Source organism: Rhipicephalus sanguineus, chromosome 4 (genome assembly GCF_013339695.2).
Source record: "Rhipicephalus sanguineus isolate Rsan-2018 chromosome 4, BIME_Rsan_1.4, whole genome shotgun sequence".
NCBI classification, from domain to species: Eukaryota; Metazoa; Arthropoda; class Arachnida; order Ixodida; family Ixodidae; genus Rhipicephalus; species Rhipicephalus sanguineus.
Genome location: NC_051179.1, coordinates 86,062,177 through 86,079,945, shown reverse-complemented (window position 1 = coordinate 86,079,945; position 17,769 = coordinate 86,062,177). Strand labels below are relative to the sequence as shown.

At 45.3% G+C, this 17,769-nt stretch overlaps 1 protein-coding gene across 1 annotated transcript in view; it reads right to left on the bottom strand.

Moving 5' to 3' along the window:
* LOC119391375 (5'-3' exoribonuclease 2-like) overlaps positions 1-17,533 on the bottom strand; it is a 51,666-nt gene extending 34,133 nt beyond the window's left edge. Inside the window, exons 1-10 of the mRNA XM_037659058.1 lie at positions 17,409-17,533; positions 16,138-16,212; positions 15,007-15,134; positions 13,936-14,047; positions 13,677-13,841; positions 10,493-10,655; positions 10,172-10,222; positions 8,392-8,499; positions 3,279-3,328; positions 2,301-2,408 (exon numbers count right to left, since the gene is read on the bottom strand). Coding sequence (XP_037514986.1) covers positions 2,301-2,408; positions 3,279-3,328; positions 8,392-8,499; positions 10,172-10,222; positions 10,493-10,655; positions 13,677-13,841; positions 13,936-14,047; positions 15,007-15,134; positions 16,138-16,212 — 960 coding nt within the window. The 5' untranslated portion in view covers positions 17,409-17,533. The remainder of the gene's footprint in view (positions 1-2,300; positions 2,409-3,278; positions 3,329-8,391; positions 8,500-10,171; positions 10,223-10,492; positions 10,656-13,676; positions 13,842-13,935; positions 14,048-15,006; positions 15,135-16,137; positions 16,213-17,408) is intronic.
* Between the last annotated feature and the right edge of the window lie 236 nt (positions 17,534-17,769).

Genomic DNA, 17,769 nt, shown 5'->3' with positions numbered 1-17,769 from the left:
GACGGCATGATGAGCGGAAAGGAAGTCCCAGCCCAAGATGATGTCATGCGAACATGGTGAAAATACGACAAATTCAACTGCATACAAAACGTTCTGTATGACTAGCCGAGCTGTGCACGCCATAGAAGGCTGGATGTGGTGCGAAGTTGCCGTACGGAGAGAGACGTCGGAAAGCGGAATCGTAATCTTCTTTAACTTGCGGCACAGTTCACCACTCAGCACAGACACAGCAGCACCAGTATCAACGAGCGCTTGCACAGCTACACCATCAATATACACAGTTATTTCGTTGGCGAGTAGAAATCGAGGCCTTGAAGTTTTCGATGTGAGCGCAGCTCTTGCCTCGGGAACTGCGACGGTTAGTTTTCCGCTGGGACGGGTGGCGGGCGACGAACCATAGGCGAAATGGAACGGCGCCGTGGTGAGGGTGACCGATGCCTGTCGAAGCCGCGACGACTTGACGATGACGTGTCCGACGTGGGGTGGAAGGAACTCGACTGAGGTGGCTCTGTACGATAGTAGCCGTACCCTTCTTCGCCAGCACCTTGGCGGAAATCACGACGACGACAGAAACGGGCGACATGGCCAGGGAGACGGCAGGAGTAGCAGATCGGCCTGTTGTCGGGTGTGCGCCAAGGATTGGAGGACGGTGGTGCGGGACGGCGAAAAGGGGGCGGGTCCGGGCGTACAGGCGGACTTGCTGCGTAGAAGGCATTAGCCTGTCGAGCAGGGTCCGTGACGAGTGGTAGCGACAGCGATGGTCGTCTGGCGACCTCAGCGTAAGTCAGAGGTGCGGAGATAGGCGAAGGATGGTAGGTGGAAGGGAGAGCGTCAGAGGCTTGCTCCTCTATCGCTTGTCTGAGCGTCGGGGTCAGCGTATGCGCACTGGCCGGAACGTAAGGCACAAGAGACAGTTGTCGCGCCACTTCTTCGCGGACGAACTGCTGTATCTGTTGCATGAACGTGGTCTGGTCGGTAGAAACAGCGCCAACGGTTAATGCAGACGTTGCGGCCGTGTCGAAGCTCGGCTGTCGCGTAGAAATGCGCTGTCTCCGCAGCTCGTCGTAGCTCTGACAGTACTGAGTCACCTCTGCGACAGTTTGGGGGTTTTTGGCAACGAGCATGTGGAAGGCGTCGTCTTCAATACCTTTCATAATGTGCCGGATTTTGTCAGTATCAGACATGTCTGGATTGACACGACGGCAGAGGTCCACAACATCCTCGATATAAGACGTGAAGGTCTCACCAGAACGCTGCGCGCGGCCGCGCAAGCGCTGTTCGGCGCGGAGCTTGCGAACAGCGGGTCGGCCGAATACTTCCGCGAAGCGTGTCTTAAAGGACGACCAGGTAGGAATGTCAGCTTGGTGATTGTTAAACCACAGCTGTGCCACACCCGCGAGATAGAAGTGAAGGTAGCCAAGTTTATCGGCTTCATCCCACTTATTGTGCGCGCTTACTATTTCGTATGAAGATAGCCAGTCTTCGGCGTCTTGCTCGTCGGAGGCGTTGAAAATCACCGGATCGCGCTGTCTTGGCATGCCGGAACAGGTAAGAGATGGGGTTGGGGTAGCAGCTTGCTGGGCCATGTCGTCAGGAATCGACGAGGCGGGAGGTAGAGTCCGAGAACGAAGTTCCAGGGTGAAGAACCCAGCACGCTCCACCAATTGATAGTATGCGTTTAATAGTTCAGGTACGGTGAGCGTCTTAGAGGCGAGACAGCGACGGGACAGCAGTCAGTTCCCCGAAACGGAGCCAGCACGAGCACCAACCACAACAACCGTCTTCTTCATCGTTCTCTATGGTAACCGTATTTATCACTACAATATATATATATATATATATATATATATATATATATATATATATATATATATATATATATATATATATATATATATATATATATATATATATATATATACTTATACGCAGCATGACGGCGGCGACTACGACGGCAAAAATCAGCCGAGACTGTCCATATGATTTCTATCGCAATAAAAGAAGAGAATGGCTTTCGACTTCGAATCGTCTCACACGAACGCATAAGGGACCCCGTGAGCTTTTTATCTGTCGGTCAATAAGCATGTTGTGCACGTCCTGGAAGGTGTCCCAACGTGGACGCACGACACTGAACTATTGATATTCGTGTTCTGGGAGTTCGTGAACATGGCAATTTCTCAATTCCTGAATTCAGAATATGCCAAATCGCATTCAGCCCATACCTGTGCTGGAAGAGCGGGAAACTGCGACGCCGTAAAGAAAACAAAAAGATATACTCTTATATTCCCAAAGACACGCACCTCCTCGACGAAGGTAAAGGGAAGGTCCTTCACGCGAAGTTCACGTGCCAGCAGGTCCCAAAGGACGTTGACGCGGACAAAAATGAATGACACTTCGGGTGCAGACACCTGCATTTCGAGAGAATCGAGAGACTTGAGAAAGAGACGAGCTATCTCCTCAGATTGCTAAACTACACTCTTTACATTGCTTTGCCCACTTCTCGATACACGTGACGCTCGCAAGGGCTGATGTGATTGAGTCAAGCGTGTTACATGGGCAGCGGCTACAGCATTTCTTCAACTTACCGCACCAATAATGAAATATATACAACGCGTGCAACGTACTACAAAATGTCGTACGTGATGATAGATTTTGCACCGCTACATTGCTTAAATGAAAAACAACACAAGCAAGCTGTTTGCGTTGCGGGAGCTCCTTTACGAGTATATCCGCAATACGAAGCCAGATAGTGCTATCAGCCTTGTTTGTGATGGTTTTGCCGTGATCTTTTTTCGGCTTCGTGCTTCCGGCAGAGTCACACTGCATATCTCTCCAAGACCACAAAGTACACACGACTATATAGGTATATTTTGACAAATGTGTGCTGATTAAATCACTCCTTTCAATGCTTCATTCTCGCAGTAAGCCTCCCCAGAGAATTTACTGCGGCCTCCTACGAGGCTCCTTTCGCAGCTTACGCTGCGAATCTTCCACGTGTTCCGCTCAAGCCAGGTCATGCTTTTCATTGCTTTAGCAGGAATTGTGAAATGGTGCGGTCTACCGAAGAAAGTCTCCCAGAAATTTTAAAAGCAGTCTTTCGTGAATTATGAACAGGATTCGAGGTGTGAGGCCGCACGGAGTTCGTTGTAATATATACCATATAAGCGTCATCGAACAATCCACGTTGACACGCTGTTACCGGTGTCCGTTTGACTCAGTATTTGAGAAAACGGCGAAGTTTTGAGAAATTAGCACGCCGAATGAGGAAAATGACTCACCAACTCCCCGTCGTCGTCGGGAAGGCCTCGGCATTGCTCCTTCTCGTGGTCTGTACAAAGGCGTTAGCAGCATATAAATCCTAAAATACATACGTTAACTGTCAACTGAGACTTTATTGGAAACATCATGATTAATGGAGGTAAAGTTTGACGATACACCATGAAACGAAGGCTGCAAAATGGCTTTACAGCATAATGAGTTCCGTACGAGTTGTTTCTTACTTACAGTAGGATGTTTGGTAACTAGCATTGGTTAGTTTGAGGCCCGTGTACTTAGATTTAGGTGCACGTTAAAGAACCCCAGGTGCTCGAAATTTCCGGAGCCCTCCACTACGGCGTCTCTCAACTATATCGTGGTTTTGGGACGTTAAACCCGAGATATTATTATTAACTAGCAATGGTTAAAGACCTAAATGCAGCAATCGAACCTAAGGCACACGAACCGCCGTGCCTGTTACCAGAGAACGAAGCGGGTCTAAAGATGCATCGGTCTTTCGCACGCATGAAGTAGTTCGGCCAATGTATACTCCTAAAGATTCAGGCGGCCGCTATATGCGGTAACAGCACGCGGACTCAGTGTCATTGTGCCAGGTAGGTGGCAATGAGAGCCAGCCGATGCAGAACAGATGTGCTTGCTCGGAGCAGGTGAAGACGCGGGCGACCTTTAATCCACCGCGGCGCATGCGTGGAAAAGCGTATCGCAGCGTCCCGAGAAATGCTCGCGTATCTTACAAATGGTGTGGCCCGACCGTCCAATGGATTTAAGAAAAGGCGCACACGACTGCCGGGTGGGCTGAAGCTGAAGTTACTAGGATCTCGCTTTGCTTACGATCCCTCAAGAAAGCTTACAAATATATCAAACCGTTATGCTATTTCCAACTGTCTTCGGAATTGAAGGGCTCCAGAAATTTCGACCACCGGGGGTTCTTTAACGTGCACCTAAATCTAAGTACGCGGGCCTCTAGCATTTCGCATATATCGAAATGCGGCCGCCGCGGCCGGGATTCGATCTCGCGACCTTCTGGTCAGCAAGTCGAGCGTATAATACGGACAGGTCAATAGCACCGCATATGTCCTTGCTGTCACATTCTCTCAGTTTCAGTGTTGAGAATTGTGTAGCATATATACTCTTGCCACTGACTTTCGAGTAAATGTCGCCAAACGACGAACAAAAAGTCGCCAAAAGTCGCCAATTTTTTTACAGATTTCGCCAAAAAAGTCGCCATTCTAGATATGTGCGGCATACCTAGTAATAAAAAATTTCCACTCACGTATCGCCCCGTAGAATACAGTACCATCCAAGACCCTTAAATTATACTGACGTTTCTCAGTGCCAGTCGTATCACCCGCTTCACCATGGGAGTCCATGGTGCTGCTTCTCCGACTAGCCGCAAGATGTGCGTGGTGGCGCAATGGTGAATGAATGAAACGTTCATGATATCCTTCCATCCCTGTCTACTTGTTTCAAAGGTAAGTGTAGTCAGTGCTGGTCAGTGCTGGGCAGTATCGAAGATACATGTATCTTAGATACTATCTTAGATACTCTATGGGTATCTTGTATCTGTATCGCGATACTTCTCGAAAGACGAGTATCTGTATCTGTATTTCCGATACATTCGATAATGTATGTGTATCTTAAGATACAAGATACTTCTATCGCAACTCAACCGTGCGAAACAATAATCGCTAGCCAAGCCCCGCTTCTCAAGCTGGTACTGGTGCCACTAAGCCATCTGAGTAAGTCTTAGTGCAGTGATGCAATTTTATTTTTCCGCCAGTGTACTCCAATGAGGGCAGAAGATGAGGAAGACAAGCGCGCGGTCGTCTACGCCCAGCCCACGTACCTTTTGTTTGCTCGATTTCTTTTCTCTTTAGTTGCGCCAATGACGCGACACTTGCTCTTAGCCACTGTCCTGCGCCGCGTCTATCGCGCAAGTTCTGATGTTGCTACAGTGTCGTTATTGAAGATTCTCTTCCTTCTTGCGTCTTGCTCCCTAACGAAATGTGATGCGTGCAAGAATGGGGTTCCTTTGCGTCGCGTGGATTTTACATATCAGCGATATGAAGGATCTCGTGGATGTAAGTTTGACTTGCATGCCATGAATTAACTTTTATGCAAATAAGAATCTAACAACTTTAGCACCACTGGTACTGATGCTGGATCTAAAAGAGCAAGCGTTTACCTAACAGAAACTATCTTGGCGTACCGTATTTTTCACTTCTTGCTACATTTATTTAAAGAATTTATGAAATCCTAAGTTGGTTATTAGCACAAGTGCTTTCTTAGCTGGTCATTTTACATCCCTTACATTACCCAAGCCTCTGCACTGTTTTTCCGGTCTGGTCACTGCAGTATGTCTTTTGCAACGTGCTCCCAAAATAAGACCTCTGCTTTATTCTTATGTCTACTTCATTTCCACTACTGTTTACACATTTACACGTTGCCTAGGCGATTTTGAAAACAAATATATAATTATACGGGCGTACCTTGAGTAAACAGTACAAAACGTTCTGCTTACCGCTTAGGAAAATAGCGAAATTGAGTTTGCATTATAATAATGGAAATCATTAGGAGCCATCTTAACGATGTTAGGAAGGGGATTCAAAAAAACTTTGTTTTGCTAAATGCTCTGTTTTGCTCATGAGCGTCCTAACGAGCCGTTTCAGGCAATTTTCCATAGGCACTGAATTTTTTATTGTCTCAACTGGTAAGTTACTCATAGCTATTAAGGGCGCCGTCTGTATTGTGTTTCTGTACTCATTCAGTGTGAACGTTTGATACACAACCACCTCTCTATTTTACCCATATTTGTTTTCCTGTTTCAGGCTTTCTTAAATATTTTTCGCATTAATAGTCGCCACGTAATGGGAGCTCTAAGTGGCAATAGCGCGAATAGCGGCGTTCCTGTGTTGCACATGTTCTCTCGTTCAAGAATAATCGTTAAAAAGATTCCACGTTAGTGAGTATCTCAACAAAGAATCCTTTACGCCAGCACATTAGTAGAATATGACAATTCATTGCAGTTTTACGTCATCTACGTATACACCAGGGGTCTCAAAAATTTAGTTGCGAGGGCCGCGACAGTGAAGATGGTGGGAGAAAGTTTGAACAAAATGACGTTTGAAAGGAAGCCTTTCCCATATTTCACATACGTCATTTCTGAAGGAGGTTTGGAGTCAGGATTCGAGGAACATCGATAGCGATGTACAGAATGACTAATATCTGGACGCAGATTCTGAAATATAGAGTTTTTGTTCCACGGGTATGTTTTAGAACATGGTGACCACATGTTCCTCACGAAAGGAATGTTTGAGACCAGTCATGTCTGTGCAGCTCATGAACATACTTATTTAGAAAACAAAAACAAATGAGACGAAGACGGTCATGTGTGCGGGCGGGCCGCTAGCGAAATGGCTCAAACCCCTAGTATACACCATGCGCCCCCCCCCCCCCAAAAAAAAGAAAAGAAACAAAATGTCGCGACCAGCGTTGTTGCTGCTGTACACCTGTCCAGATATACGATATTGTGCAAGCTGTCTTTTACGGACAAGGTAAAAGTCCACACCGGTATTTGCACCGTCGTGTAAAGGCTTCTTAATGAAGTTATTGTGATTATATGGCAACCTGCTACATGGTCGGCAAGCTGTGCAAAGCAAGTACCGCTCTCAGTGATGTGTACAAAGAATTGTCCTGCGAAGAAGCTAAAACAAACCCCAATCAGTTATTTTGGAAGGAAACTAATGTACTTTGAGCAAGAAGGGCAAACCCATTGAGATACTAACAGACATTTCATTCAAGTGAAACAAAATAGGTCACAGTTAAGAAACTTTGAAACAGACATTTTCGTGCATAGGCGTTTGCTGCTGCATTATATGAATCTATAATAACAAATTTGAGAATGTATCGAAGTATCTTAAGATACAATTGCCAAGTATCGTATCGGATACAATTTTTGCGGCAGTATCTTGTATCTGTATCTCCAATACTTCTTGCCTGAGTATCTTGTATCGTATCGCGATACAACTTCAAAGTATCTTTGCCCAGCCCTAAGTGTAGTAAACCTTGGGCGAAAAACGTGAAAGCGTTGCTTGTAGACACCTTTACGTACCCTTATATGAATTAAAAGGATTAAAAGGTTCATTGAAGGTAACACGAGAGAATTCTTAAAGGAACCGATCATTAGTGAGTCTTACACCTTTTCAGTGTTAACTAATATAATACCGGACGCCACCGACCTTTTCTATAGTCACGTATATCTACACGCCTCAATCCGATGCGTTAATAATGAATAGGTATACAATGTCAAATGTTACATAGCAATTCTTTTCATTGCACACGCTGATCGAGAACAGTGAAAAATGCCGCTATAAATATTTTTTATTGCACAAATAGCCGCGTATCCGCCTCTCTTCGCTATTACAAAACAGTCTTTACGAGCTGAATTGGGGGCACTGCAACAGTGAATAAGTCGCCAATCTATTCAGGACAGTTGGAGCTTTGGCGGAACAAATGGCCGGAACACGCGGCCCACCTGTCGTCTAGCCCCTTCAAAAGCGAAACTTCAGAGAAGCTTAAAGCGCCTGAAGCCATAAACGTACAGTCAAACACGGCCCCCTCGCGGTTTGAAAGGCAGTCCGCTGAGTTACATTTTGCTAGAATGTTGCTGGGGGACGTTCAAGTACCTCCTGCGTCTTGAAGAATTGGACATACGACTTACTGGACGGACATACCGAATGACGCGCAATGTGCACATACTACACTAGTGGGTCTAAAACCAAGAAAAATACAGAGAATGTTGTCCCTCATTCGTTGGGAAGACACTGCGCTTGGGAAGACACTGCGCTGGGAAGACACTGATGCATAACTCAGTGGAGACCTAAGCCGAAAATCGCCAACAATTCGCCATGTCGCCATTCATAATTTTAGGTCGCCACACGGGCCTCTCAAATTCGCCAATTTGGCGAAAAGTAGCCACCATCGGCAACCCTGACAGTATATATGTAGACACACATCCGAGAACACCAACGCTTTGCGTCACGATAGCTTGTTGAAATTATTTAGCTCTCACTTTTATGTCGGTATATTGTCAAGCATGCAAGCAGAGAAGCCTACTGGGTTGTTCGCAGAGTTTGCAGAACTTGGCTTGATTGTAGCGCGGGTCCTCCTTGATGATGGTAAAATGGGGCTCATGCGTCAGCAGCCCCAGCATGATAAGGTCGGCTGAAAAGAAAAATTGTAGTATGCGCAAAAGCAAATAGTTTTTGATAGTGCTAAATAGAGAACTATGCATTGTGAATGCTCTTTTTAATTTGAAAATACGGAGACTTCTAGCTGTCATCTGCGTGGTTGTAAACAGAAGCCTAAAAAAAGTGGATCTAACAAGACTGCAGAAATGTGGTTAATATGATTTCAAGGACCAAGCCTAGCGTTCGATTTTCTCTTTACATCTCTTCATTGCTTGAAAAAAAAAATAAAATATATATATATATATATATATATATATATATATATATATATATATATATATATATATATATATATATCAGAGTGAAGCAACTTTTTCAATGGGCCAAACGTACTTTGGAAGAGGAGACACAACTTAGCGGTTATCTTAATTTCATTTGCCAACGGTTTCGACCGGTGGACGTGCTATTCGTAGTATCTGGGTGCTAACTGTCCCATGCTGAATATTATCGCTAGTTTGAGAACTTCGCTTCGCTGTCAACGTCCCTCAATGCCCAACAGTCGCAGTCGTCAATGCGCCGACATTCTTGAGAGCTATTTGGGACGAAAGTTTCGTCCTCCCTTCCTGCTGCGGCCTGTCATACTTCGTGCAACCGGAAATAAGACGCGATAGCTGCTTCAAGCTTGGAAAGTAGCGAGACCTTGTACAAAATGTTTAAAATCAGTTGTGTACAGCTCAAAATTAGATCTGGCATAGCTATCAACGCTCAGTGAAAGAAATGTACTGGAAGTACCGCTAGTCCAACGACAGTAGCCACAAGGAGCCGAGAAGCAATGTTTAAACACAACGTCGGTCACCCCTCAAACATCACTTATGAACATAATAAGATGTCACTGATCCCAACTCGCATACACGAGCTCATTTCACTCTTTCTACGTGTTGTCGAGAAACATTCAGGAAAAAAAATGAAGACCTGCAAATACGGCTGCTTGAAAGCGCTGCCACGGTCGCCGTGCCGTTCTTGGATTAATACGAGGCAAATGAGCTGACAGGCGAGACCTGCCCACCTATTCCACTGCAGAAACAACGCCATTTCTCGGAGCTCCTTTTCAAACAACGTTGCGTTGGCCATATGTTATGAAATAAACATATTGCATGAAAGATGACCTGCGCGTGGCACTCCATTACTTTTGTGTTCTTTTTTGGTGTAGTATTGTTTATGGGCGCAGTACGTTGACCTCCCAATCTCGCTCCGGAAAAGTGGTAGCACCATTTCGATAATATAGAACACGCACGTACGGATAGGACATATTTGGAATTTGGCTGTGTTGTGTAATCCAAGTGCTGCGTCGGACTCAATATAATATTCAGAAGGCATGCATGGGGAAATAAGACAAGGCCCTCGATACAACGACGAAGCCTCGTAATGGCGTCGTCGGTTTCCTCGGAACCTTCACTTAGATATATTGCCCGACTGCTTATTGCGTGGGTGTCTTTGTGTCAAAGCTGATGTAAAAATCATCCATGTACTTTCCACTTGTCTCCAAAACCTCACGAAGGCCCGTCCAACAAACGTAACTGAACCCTCTATGGTTCTGGATAGAAACAATAATTGATTTATGTCGTTCGTTATAGAGGGTAACTGACTAATCTCAGTCATTAATTTTTTTTTCAGAGTCACACAGAATCAGAATATTCGGTACCTACCATCTGGACCATAGAGGCAGTGCCTTGTCTGGGCATCATGTTTCTCGCTGGCTGCGAAAGAAATCGAAAGAGGCGACAGGCTGCACACTATAGAGTGTCGACCCGTGCGAGAGCCGATAGTTTAGCGCTGCGAAAGATCTTTTGGCAATGAGACTACAACCTCCGTACGAAATCTAAACGCGAACGCGATACATGCTTCGCCCGAAGACGGAGACATTGACGCAATGTTCTGCACGGTGTGCCAGAACAAAGAAGAAAAGAAAAAGATACTGAATAAAAGGAAAGTGCGGGAACAATGTCGTAACCGATGCGCCCACTAACCTTGCTGGGCGCGAATAAAATCCATAATTTTGTGTTCCCCTTCGCCGGGAACTGTGGAGTCGGAAAGGACGACCTCGATGTCCCTCCAGCCAGGATCGTAGTTGAGCCGGTGGTGGATGTAAAAGTGGAGGGAATCGTTCACCAACTCCATGAATTCCGTGCCCTGCGTTCCCCAAAAATATGTTTATGGCTACCCTTAAAAAAGAAAAGTGGCATAGCTTCTGCAAGCGCGAAACGGGACGACACACGCAAAACAGAAGAACGCGAGAAAAATAAGGAGCCGTTTCACTCTGTGAAGATATACTTGAACGGGAAGGTCGCGGGATCGAATCCCGGCCGCGGCGGCTGTATTTTCGATGGAGACGAAAATGTTTTAGGCCCGTGCACTTAGATTTAGGTTAAGGAATGTTAAGGAACCCCAGGTGGTCGAAATTTCCAGAGCCCTCCACTACGGCGTCTCTCATAATAATATCGTGGTTTTGGGACGTTAAGCCCCAGATTATTATTAAGGTAGTTGACTGGAAGAAGCTTTGGAACATCACACAGGGTTATACAAGGGTACAAGTATTTTCATGATTTCGTAGTTGTAGTCACAGCTTTGTGATTGCTGTAATATACGCTATCTGTGCATAGGCGTGATAAAAGTTCTCCTTAACCCCATCAGAGACGAATTATGATGCACTGTATTCAAATGCGTCAAATTCGATGGCATGGTTTCAAGACGTTCACTATTACATTCCAATGAAGAAAACGAAGGAATGTGTTGTTTTGTGTGAGTTTCAGTAATTAATGTTAAAAAGCGTGTAACTAATTATTTAATTATTCTGCCATCAGTCAACTTCAATACTTGCATAATAAGAATCAACTATTAGGCCCGAAAAGCATGCACACTTGCTTTTTTGGTTGTATTCGTTTCGAGCGGAGAAAAAAGACACTCGATGTTGGTCCTGGAACGCGGCACGTCGGACGATCGTCTAACATGATAGTGTCTCCAGCAAAGTGATCCTCTGCAGCAATACGCAGGGCAATGAAGTTAAATGACCACTAGTTGTCCAATTAGGAAGCGTGCACGAATGCGCACACTGAGTTTCAGGCCATTTGAAGAAACACGCGGCGTGGGACGCACCTCCGAAGTTCGCGTACCCAAACGAGGACGCCGTGTCGCAGAGGATTAAGGGGACGACAAATTCAACCACAGACCTACCCCCACCCTTCGTTGCTCGAGTCCGAAAGAAAACCAGCTTCGCAACTGATGCAAGAATCAAAACGAAGCGATGTCGTGCTTCTCACAACGGCATGCCTTTGGTCCCCGGCTTTCCGGGGGGTAAAGGTATAGAAAGCAAACAATCCTCGGAATGCAACATCGGTCGCCATTATCGTCAAAAACTGGCATGGCCATTACCCTGTTCATCGTAAAATAATTGACAGCGCAACGGGTTAAACACGGACAGAAAGGAGAAAACAACACAGGTCCTTTTCACAATATTTTGCGAGGTTTATCACGATATTTTGCGGCTGCGGGCATAACAGAACGGAAAAAGAAAATACATGCTTGCTGTATTGAAGGCGCTCACTGCGAAATTGCAGGCAGAGTTTTCGTTGTATAATATGGCTTTTGTTGGCACTTAACAGCCTTTAACTTTCACAGTGATGCATTCCTTTTCTCGTTCGTCCTCTGAGCGTAGTTTGGCGCGCAAGCGGAGCTCATCCGCAGTTGAAGCGGTACTTACATAATGTGAGCGCTAGCAGCATCGAGTGGCCGCTGCTGCGGGTTTGTCAAGCGGCTGATCGCAAGACAAAGCTTGCTGAAACATGACACCTGGCTGCGGATTTTTGGTGTGGAGCTGCTGCTTTGTGATTATGTTGCGTACAATTATTTTGAACTAATATCCGATTTTCAGCACCTAATGAACGGCGCGACCGCTAGGCTGACTTGGTCACATTTGACGCATTATAACGTGTTAGCAACCTAATTATTCCACTTTTTTTAAATGCAGAATGGTAGATGACGTCCTTCACTTCAATCAGAGGGATTTTTAAAAAAAATTAGAAATGGCCTTTTTGAGAAAATATTAATGCGAACTAACAGGCAATAATGCCAAGGAAAGTATAGGAGATGTTATTCGTAATAATTGGAATATAAATGTGAAGAAAGCAAAGTGGACGAAAAGATAACTTGCCGCCGGCAGGGACCGAACCTGCGACCTTCGAATAACGCGTTCGATGCTCTACCACTGAGCTACGGCCGCGGTCATCCCCCCGTAGTTCCTTTCTTTACTTTACTTTCTTCACATTTATATTCCAATTATTACGAATAACATCTCGTATACTTTCCTTGGCATTATTGTCTGTTAGTTCTCATTAATATTGTGTCTATCAAAGAAAAAACGAGCCTTTAAAAGTTATCTTCTTTCCTTCTTTTTGAGACAAGTATTTTCAAACTTCGGCGTTTTTTTTTTTTTTTGTAAAACACGTTTCAGCCCAATTATCGAGTGAAACGGAGCGCGATAAAACCAGAGAAATTATTTTACAAGAGAGCGTAAATATCAAAGTTAATAAGTACCTATTTTTATTGTCCTCACTTTAAGCTGTTTGCCGCAATAAATTCCAGAAATACAGGTATTTTTTGCGATTTGCCATGTTTGTGATTTTTTTCGTCAAAAGTGCTTCGACAAGCAAGAAAAATAATAAACTCATAAACTCATGTTCTTTGAGGGGAATAAATATTGCGACAAAGAAGTGCACCATTTTTCCTTAGGTGCACTCAAAATTGAGAAATCGCGAAATTGGCAGAGACTGCTTTTTGTGGCCAGAATTTACATATTTTTTTTTCAGGAGAACAAAATCTTTTCTCGCAAAACTAACTCGGAAATCATTGTTCTGCGTCTAATGACTAGGCCTACAGCAAATTTCATCAAAATCGGGAATGGTGACTGGGACCTCGTGTTCGATCTTATTGGACACAACCAGCTTTGGGAGCCGCCATATTTAAAGTTTCCCTGTTATCTACTAGCTGCGAATTCACTGCTGTGGTTTATATAGAAAAGTACACATGTACCATGCAGCACCGGCCTCATCCTCTGGAGGGCCGTCTGCTTATTCATCAAAGGCCACGCATCTAGTTTTAACTGATAACGCGCTTTACAATTCTGCATGCTGGCGAACTGAGAGGGGGCGTGCTCACTGGCGTGATGCAGTTGCTGTCGAAGGGTTCACGCTCGGGCGGCAGGCGAGCGCCTCGCTCCACGAGTTTTGCACGGAGCTGCGCCATCTGCTGGGCGGACTGTTCTGAATCCTTGGCGCCCTTGAAGCGACGGGAGCGCTGCTGGTTCATCTTTGCCCTTGGTGCCTGCGTAGAAACGGTATTGTTAACGAAGAGCTTGCGGAATATCACATGTCACTGATGCGACGATTAGGCCGGCAGTTGCAGTGTGCAGTCTTACCACACCGTCCACGGCAATGTAGACAAGTTTCCTGGGCCGAACGATGGCGAAGATGCGGTCGAGGTACTCGAACATCGCTTTGAGCCTGTCGTCGTTGTTTTTCGGAGCCGGCCTACCGAACAGAAAAAAAATAAGGGAAACCAACATAACTAAGTTAATTCTGGACAGTGTCCAATCAATGAGCAAGCTCAAGTATTCCATCGTTTCGCTGAAGTGTATTCATAGTTCCATACCTCCCAGTACTCCTTCGACAAAGCATCCATTTTTCGCTATTTCAAATTGACGTCGTAAATTGAGGTGCCTGAACAATTTCATTTCGAGTATACAGGAGTCTAAAAGGTCTTTGCGGCACTAAAATTATTCTATTTTACGTTTATCAGCGAAGTGAGTTCGACGACCGGATTTCCTACGAGTGACGCGAAGCGCACTCATGCCGTTAATATTCGCCACTGATTCAAGAAAACATTTTTAGGAAAACGAGTCGTCAGCGCTTACACAATAGGCTACACGATGCAACAAGTCCATAAGTGCTAAAAGGAGCACCGCTATTTGTAATTTGACGCGCAGTTCACGTGGGTAACATGTGAAGGTGGTGGTATGAAGAGTTGCGGGAAAAAAAACATACAAATCAATACGAGTCGCTTGTTTTCTACTCATACAAACTGAACGTCAAACAGCAAAAGGGCAATTTTGATGAAGAATAAATGGTTAGAACTAGTGAATAAAGCGATATCAGCTTTTCTCCGAGTTCATTCGTTGAACATACAAGAGATAGTTGCCAGTAGAATGCCGTGCAATACTTGATGGCGCCGTAAGTAACGAAACCACATTTCTTCAATTTTTTGTACCGAATTCCCATATTGAGAATCTCCTTCATAGACTGTCAAGTTTGTTTCCTTAAACAGAATAAATTTCCTTCAAATCGGTCCGTCGTTTGCCTCACTAAAGCAGTTCAGTGTTTTACGCACATATGCATAGCGAAATCGCAATTGACTACGCGCTAAATGTTTGCACTTAGGAAGTTATACATTCAGTGGCAACAGCATAACCTCTTCCAGTGCTGTGACTTGCCTTTTCTCTGGATGCGAGCACATGTGGACGATGCTGTTCATGTCAACATACAGGCAGTCGAACTCTACATAATTCGGGTTCAGCTTGGTTGTGTCCACGGGAACCACCTCACCATCAACAATGGTTGGCTGGAAATCGGTGAAACAAAGCAAGTATACGTCATGCGTGACTTTAATGGTTAAGGAGCGAGATTGTAAAATTCGTTTGAACGTGCCTACACGTGCAATGGATGCCAACGTTTTGAACTGATAACTGTTGCCACACAGCAGTCCACCCAAACGAGTCGGTCCTTCTGACAAGTTAGTTTCTCGCTAGGCCTCACAAGCATCTCCTTCCCGCCGCCCTATGTTCCCAGCCACTGTTCTCGACCAAGCCATCATGCCGCAGTTTGACCTACTTCACATTTTTCTACGGTCGTTGTCATCCTCCATCAATGTCATGCCGTACTCATCTTCTTATCATGCCGTACTCATCTTCTTATCTTCGTGATACGTGTCATGCTTGGCGGATTTGTCATCGGCCGACGCCACTAATGACAAAGTAACCACCTTAGCCTCGCCGGACTGCGGCCTACGGCGGGAGGATCATAACTAGGCTGTGCCCTATGCGCCGTGTATAGTGAAAATATAAAGGCTACAGTATACAGTTAAGTGAAGATATAAAAGCTACACTACATTAAAAGACTACAAGTAACGTCCCATCCACCTTCCTTGGCTTTATTGTCTGTTAATTTCATCACGTTGTGCCTAAGAAAGAACACAATCTCTTGATCCATTCCCTTTCTTTCGTTTAAAGGCAAGCAGGTGTTTTTTTAAAGGGACCCTAAAGCAGTTTTGACAATTTTGTATGAACGCATTGGGCTGGTAAAGCAGGTCCCAAGAATCATTTTCAGACCGAAGTTAAGGTCTCTGCGTCAACTGTTTGATTTATTACAATACTTTTAAAGTACACGGCCGGTGCCTCGCTTAATTCCTGGTGCGAATGATTTGATGATGCTGTAGCCTAAACGCTGGCAAGATTTCAATATCCGTTTCAGGGTCCCTTTAACGTATCCGTTCTCAGAAGGATGTTCGCATAATATGCTGCTTGTATTGAGAAAGCGAAACGAAAACTATCAATAAAAATGTTTACCTTCTCCTCGACGCAGCGGGCGACAATGGACGGGTATTTTTTGCTGATCCACGAAAAGAATCCTGGGATTCCCATCTGCAAACGGTATACAACCGAAATAAAGCAGACCTCGCGCGATGTCGCAAAGCGGCGAGAACTGGTGCGATGCTCGTATCATAATACCGTAGTGGGTATTTTGCTAGTGTACTTTTATTAGTAGCCACAAGAGAGCTTATAACGGGCTCAAGAAATGCCGCTCTTCCAGCTTTCGTTGTGACTGTGCTGCGCTTTCCGCGCAGGCCTGGCGCTTTTTGGCGCTTTTTGTTTTAATTTTGCTATGCCGTCAAACACAAAGCGATATTAGAAAGGCTGCCAGCCAGTCACCCATCAGTGTTTGGACTGACGCAAACAATGATGGGTAATGTTTTAGGGAAACAATGACGAGCGATGTTTAAGGGAAACCAGAGTGTTGCCCTAAAATTAAAATGCTGCATTTATGAGACTTGAGTGCGTGGGTTGACAGCAGCGACGTAAATAGCATTTATAATGTGGTCCCTCTACGTGAGCTTACGTCAAACGGATCACTGTATTTACGTAGCTACTGGGCCAGCCTGAGCTAGATAGGGCCCATTTTGATGTCATAAGCGTTTCGCGTTCGGCAAGCGTATGTGCAGTAACGGACAAATTAAACGCACATAAACCACAATGTATAAGTGGTTTCGCGAGTGATAATCCGGAAGAACATGTCCGATCACTAATTATGTGGTTGTCAGTCGTGGTTTTGGACTTAAATAAGCGCGCAAGTTGAAATCGTGCTAACTGGCTCGCATTTAAAAGGGCGCGCGTGAATAGATAACCACGCAGGTGAGAAGGCCGCCCCAGGGAAATTATGAGCTGACCCTGTCGCACCACCCAGTTCTTCTTGGAGCACAAGAAAGCCGACGATATAGTTAGTTTCTCCAAGGGAGCCCGTGTCGCAATCATGGGCTTCTCTCATTGTAGCTATGTATACTTGCCGCCAATCCGGAAAAGAAATCCTGTTGCACGTTTTTGCGGTTATACCGATGTGTGTGGTGCATGCTGAAACGATGATGACGCACCGGTTATGAACCGCCAAAACTTTGTTCTTTTATATTCACGACGATTTACCGTTCTTCCATCAACGGCTGACCGAGCTGCACTCGTGTCGCGTGTCATTTTGTAATGACAACGGATTTGACGTTCACCACTGCGCCAACAAATGCCGGTTTTGTATGGTATATATTCATGAACTCGAATAATCGTTTACTCACTGTCGCTTGACTTGTTTCCGCTTCGGATTTTTGTGAAGCCCAGTGCTCGCTCCAAACCGCCAGCCGCTGCCACGCTGCCGCTTCTTTTCTTCTTCTCGTTCGAAGCCAGGGACGCAATGCCGCACGAGCTGCACGAAAGCTTGGCAAAGAGGCGGTGCTCACAAAATTCGATATAAGGAAGAACACACTGCTAGACAAGAACTTCGGACTCAATTTTATACACTTTCTAAGGGCACATTATGTAATGGGTACCTCCCGCATTGGAAGCGGACGCTCAACCATGTAGCCACCGCTGCGGTGGCTTCATGGCTGAGCGTCCGCTTCCAATGCGGGAGGTACCGGGTTCGATTCCCAGTGCCGA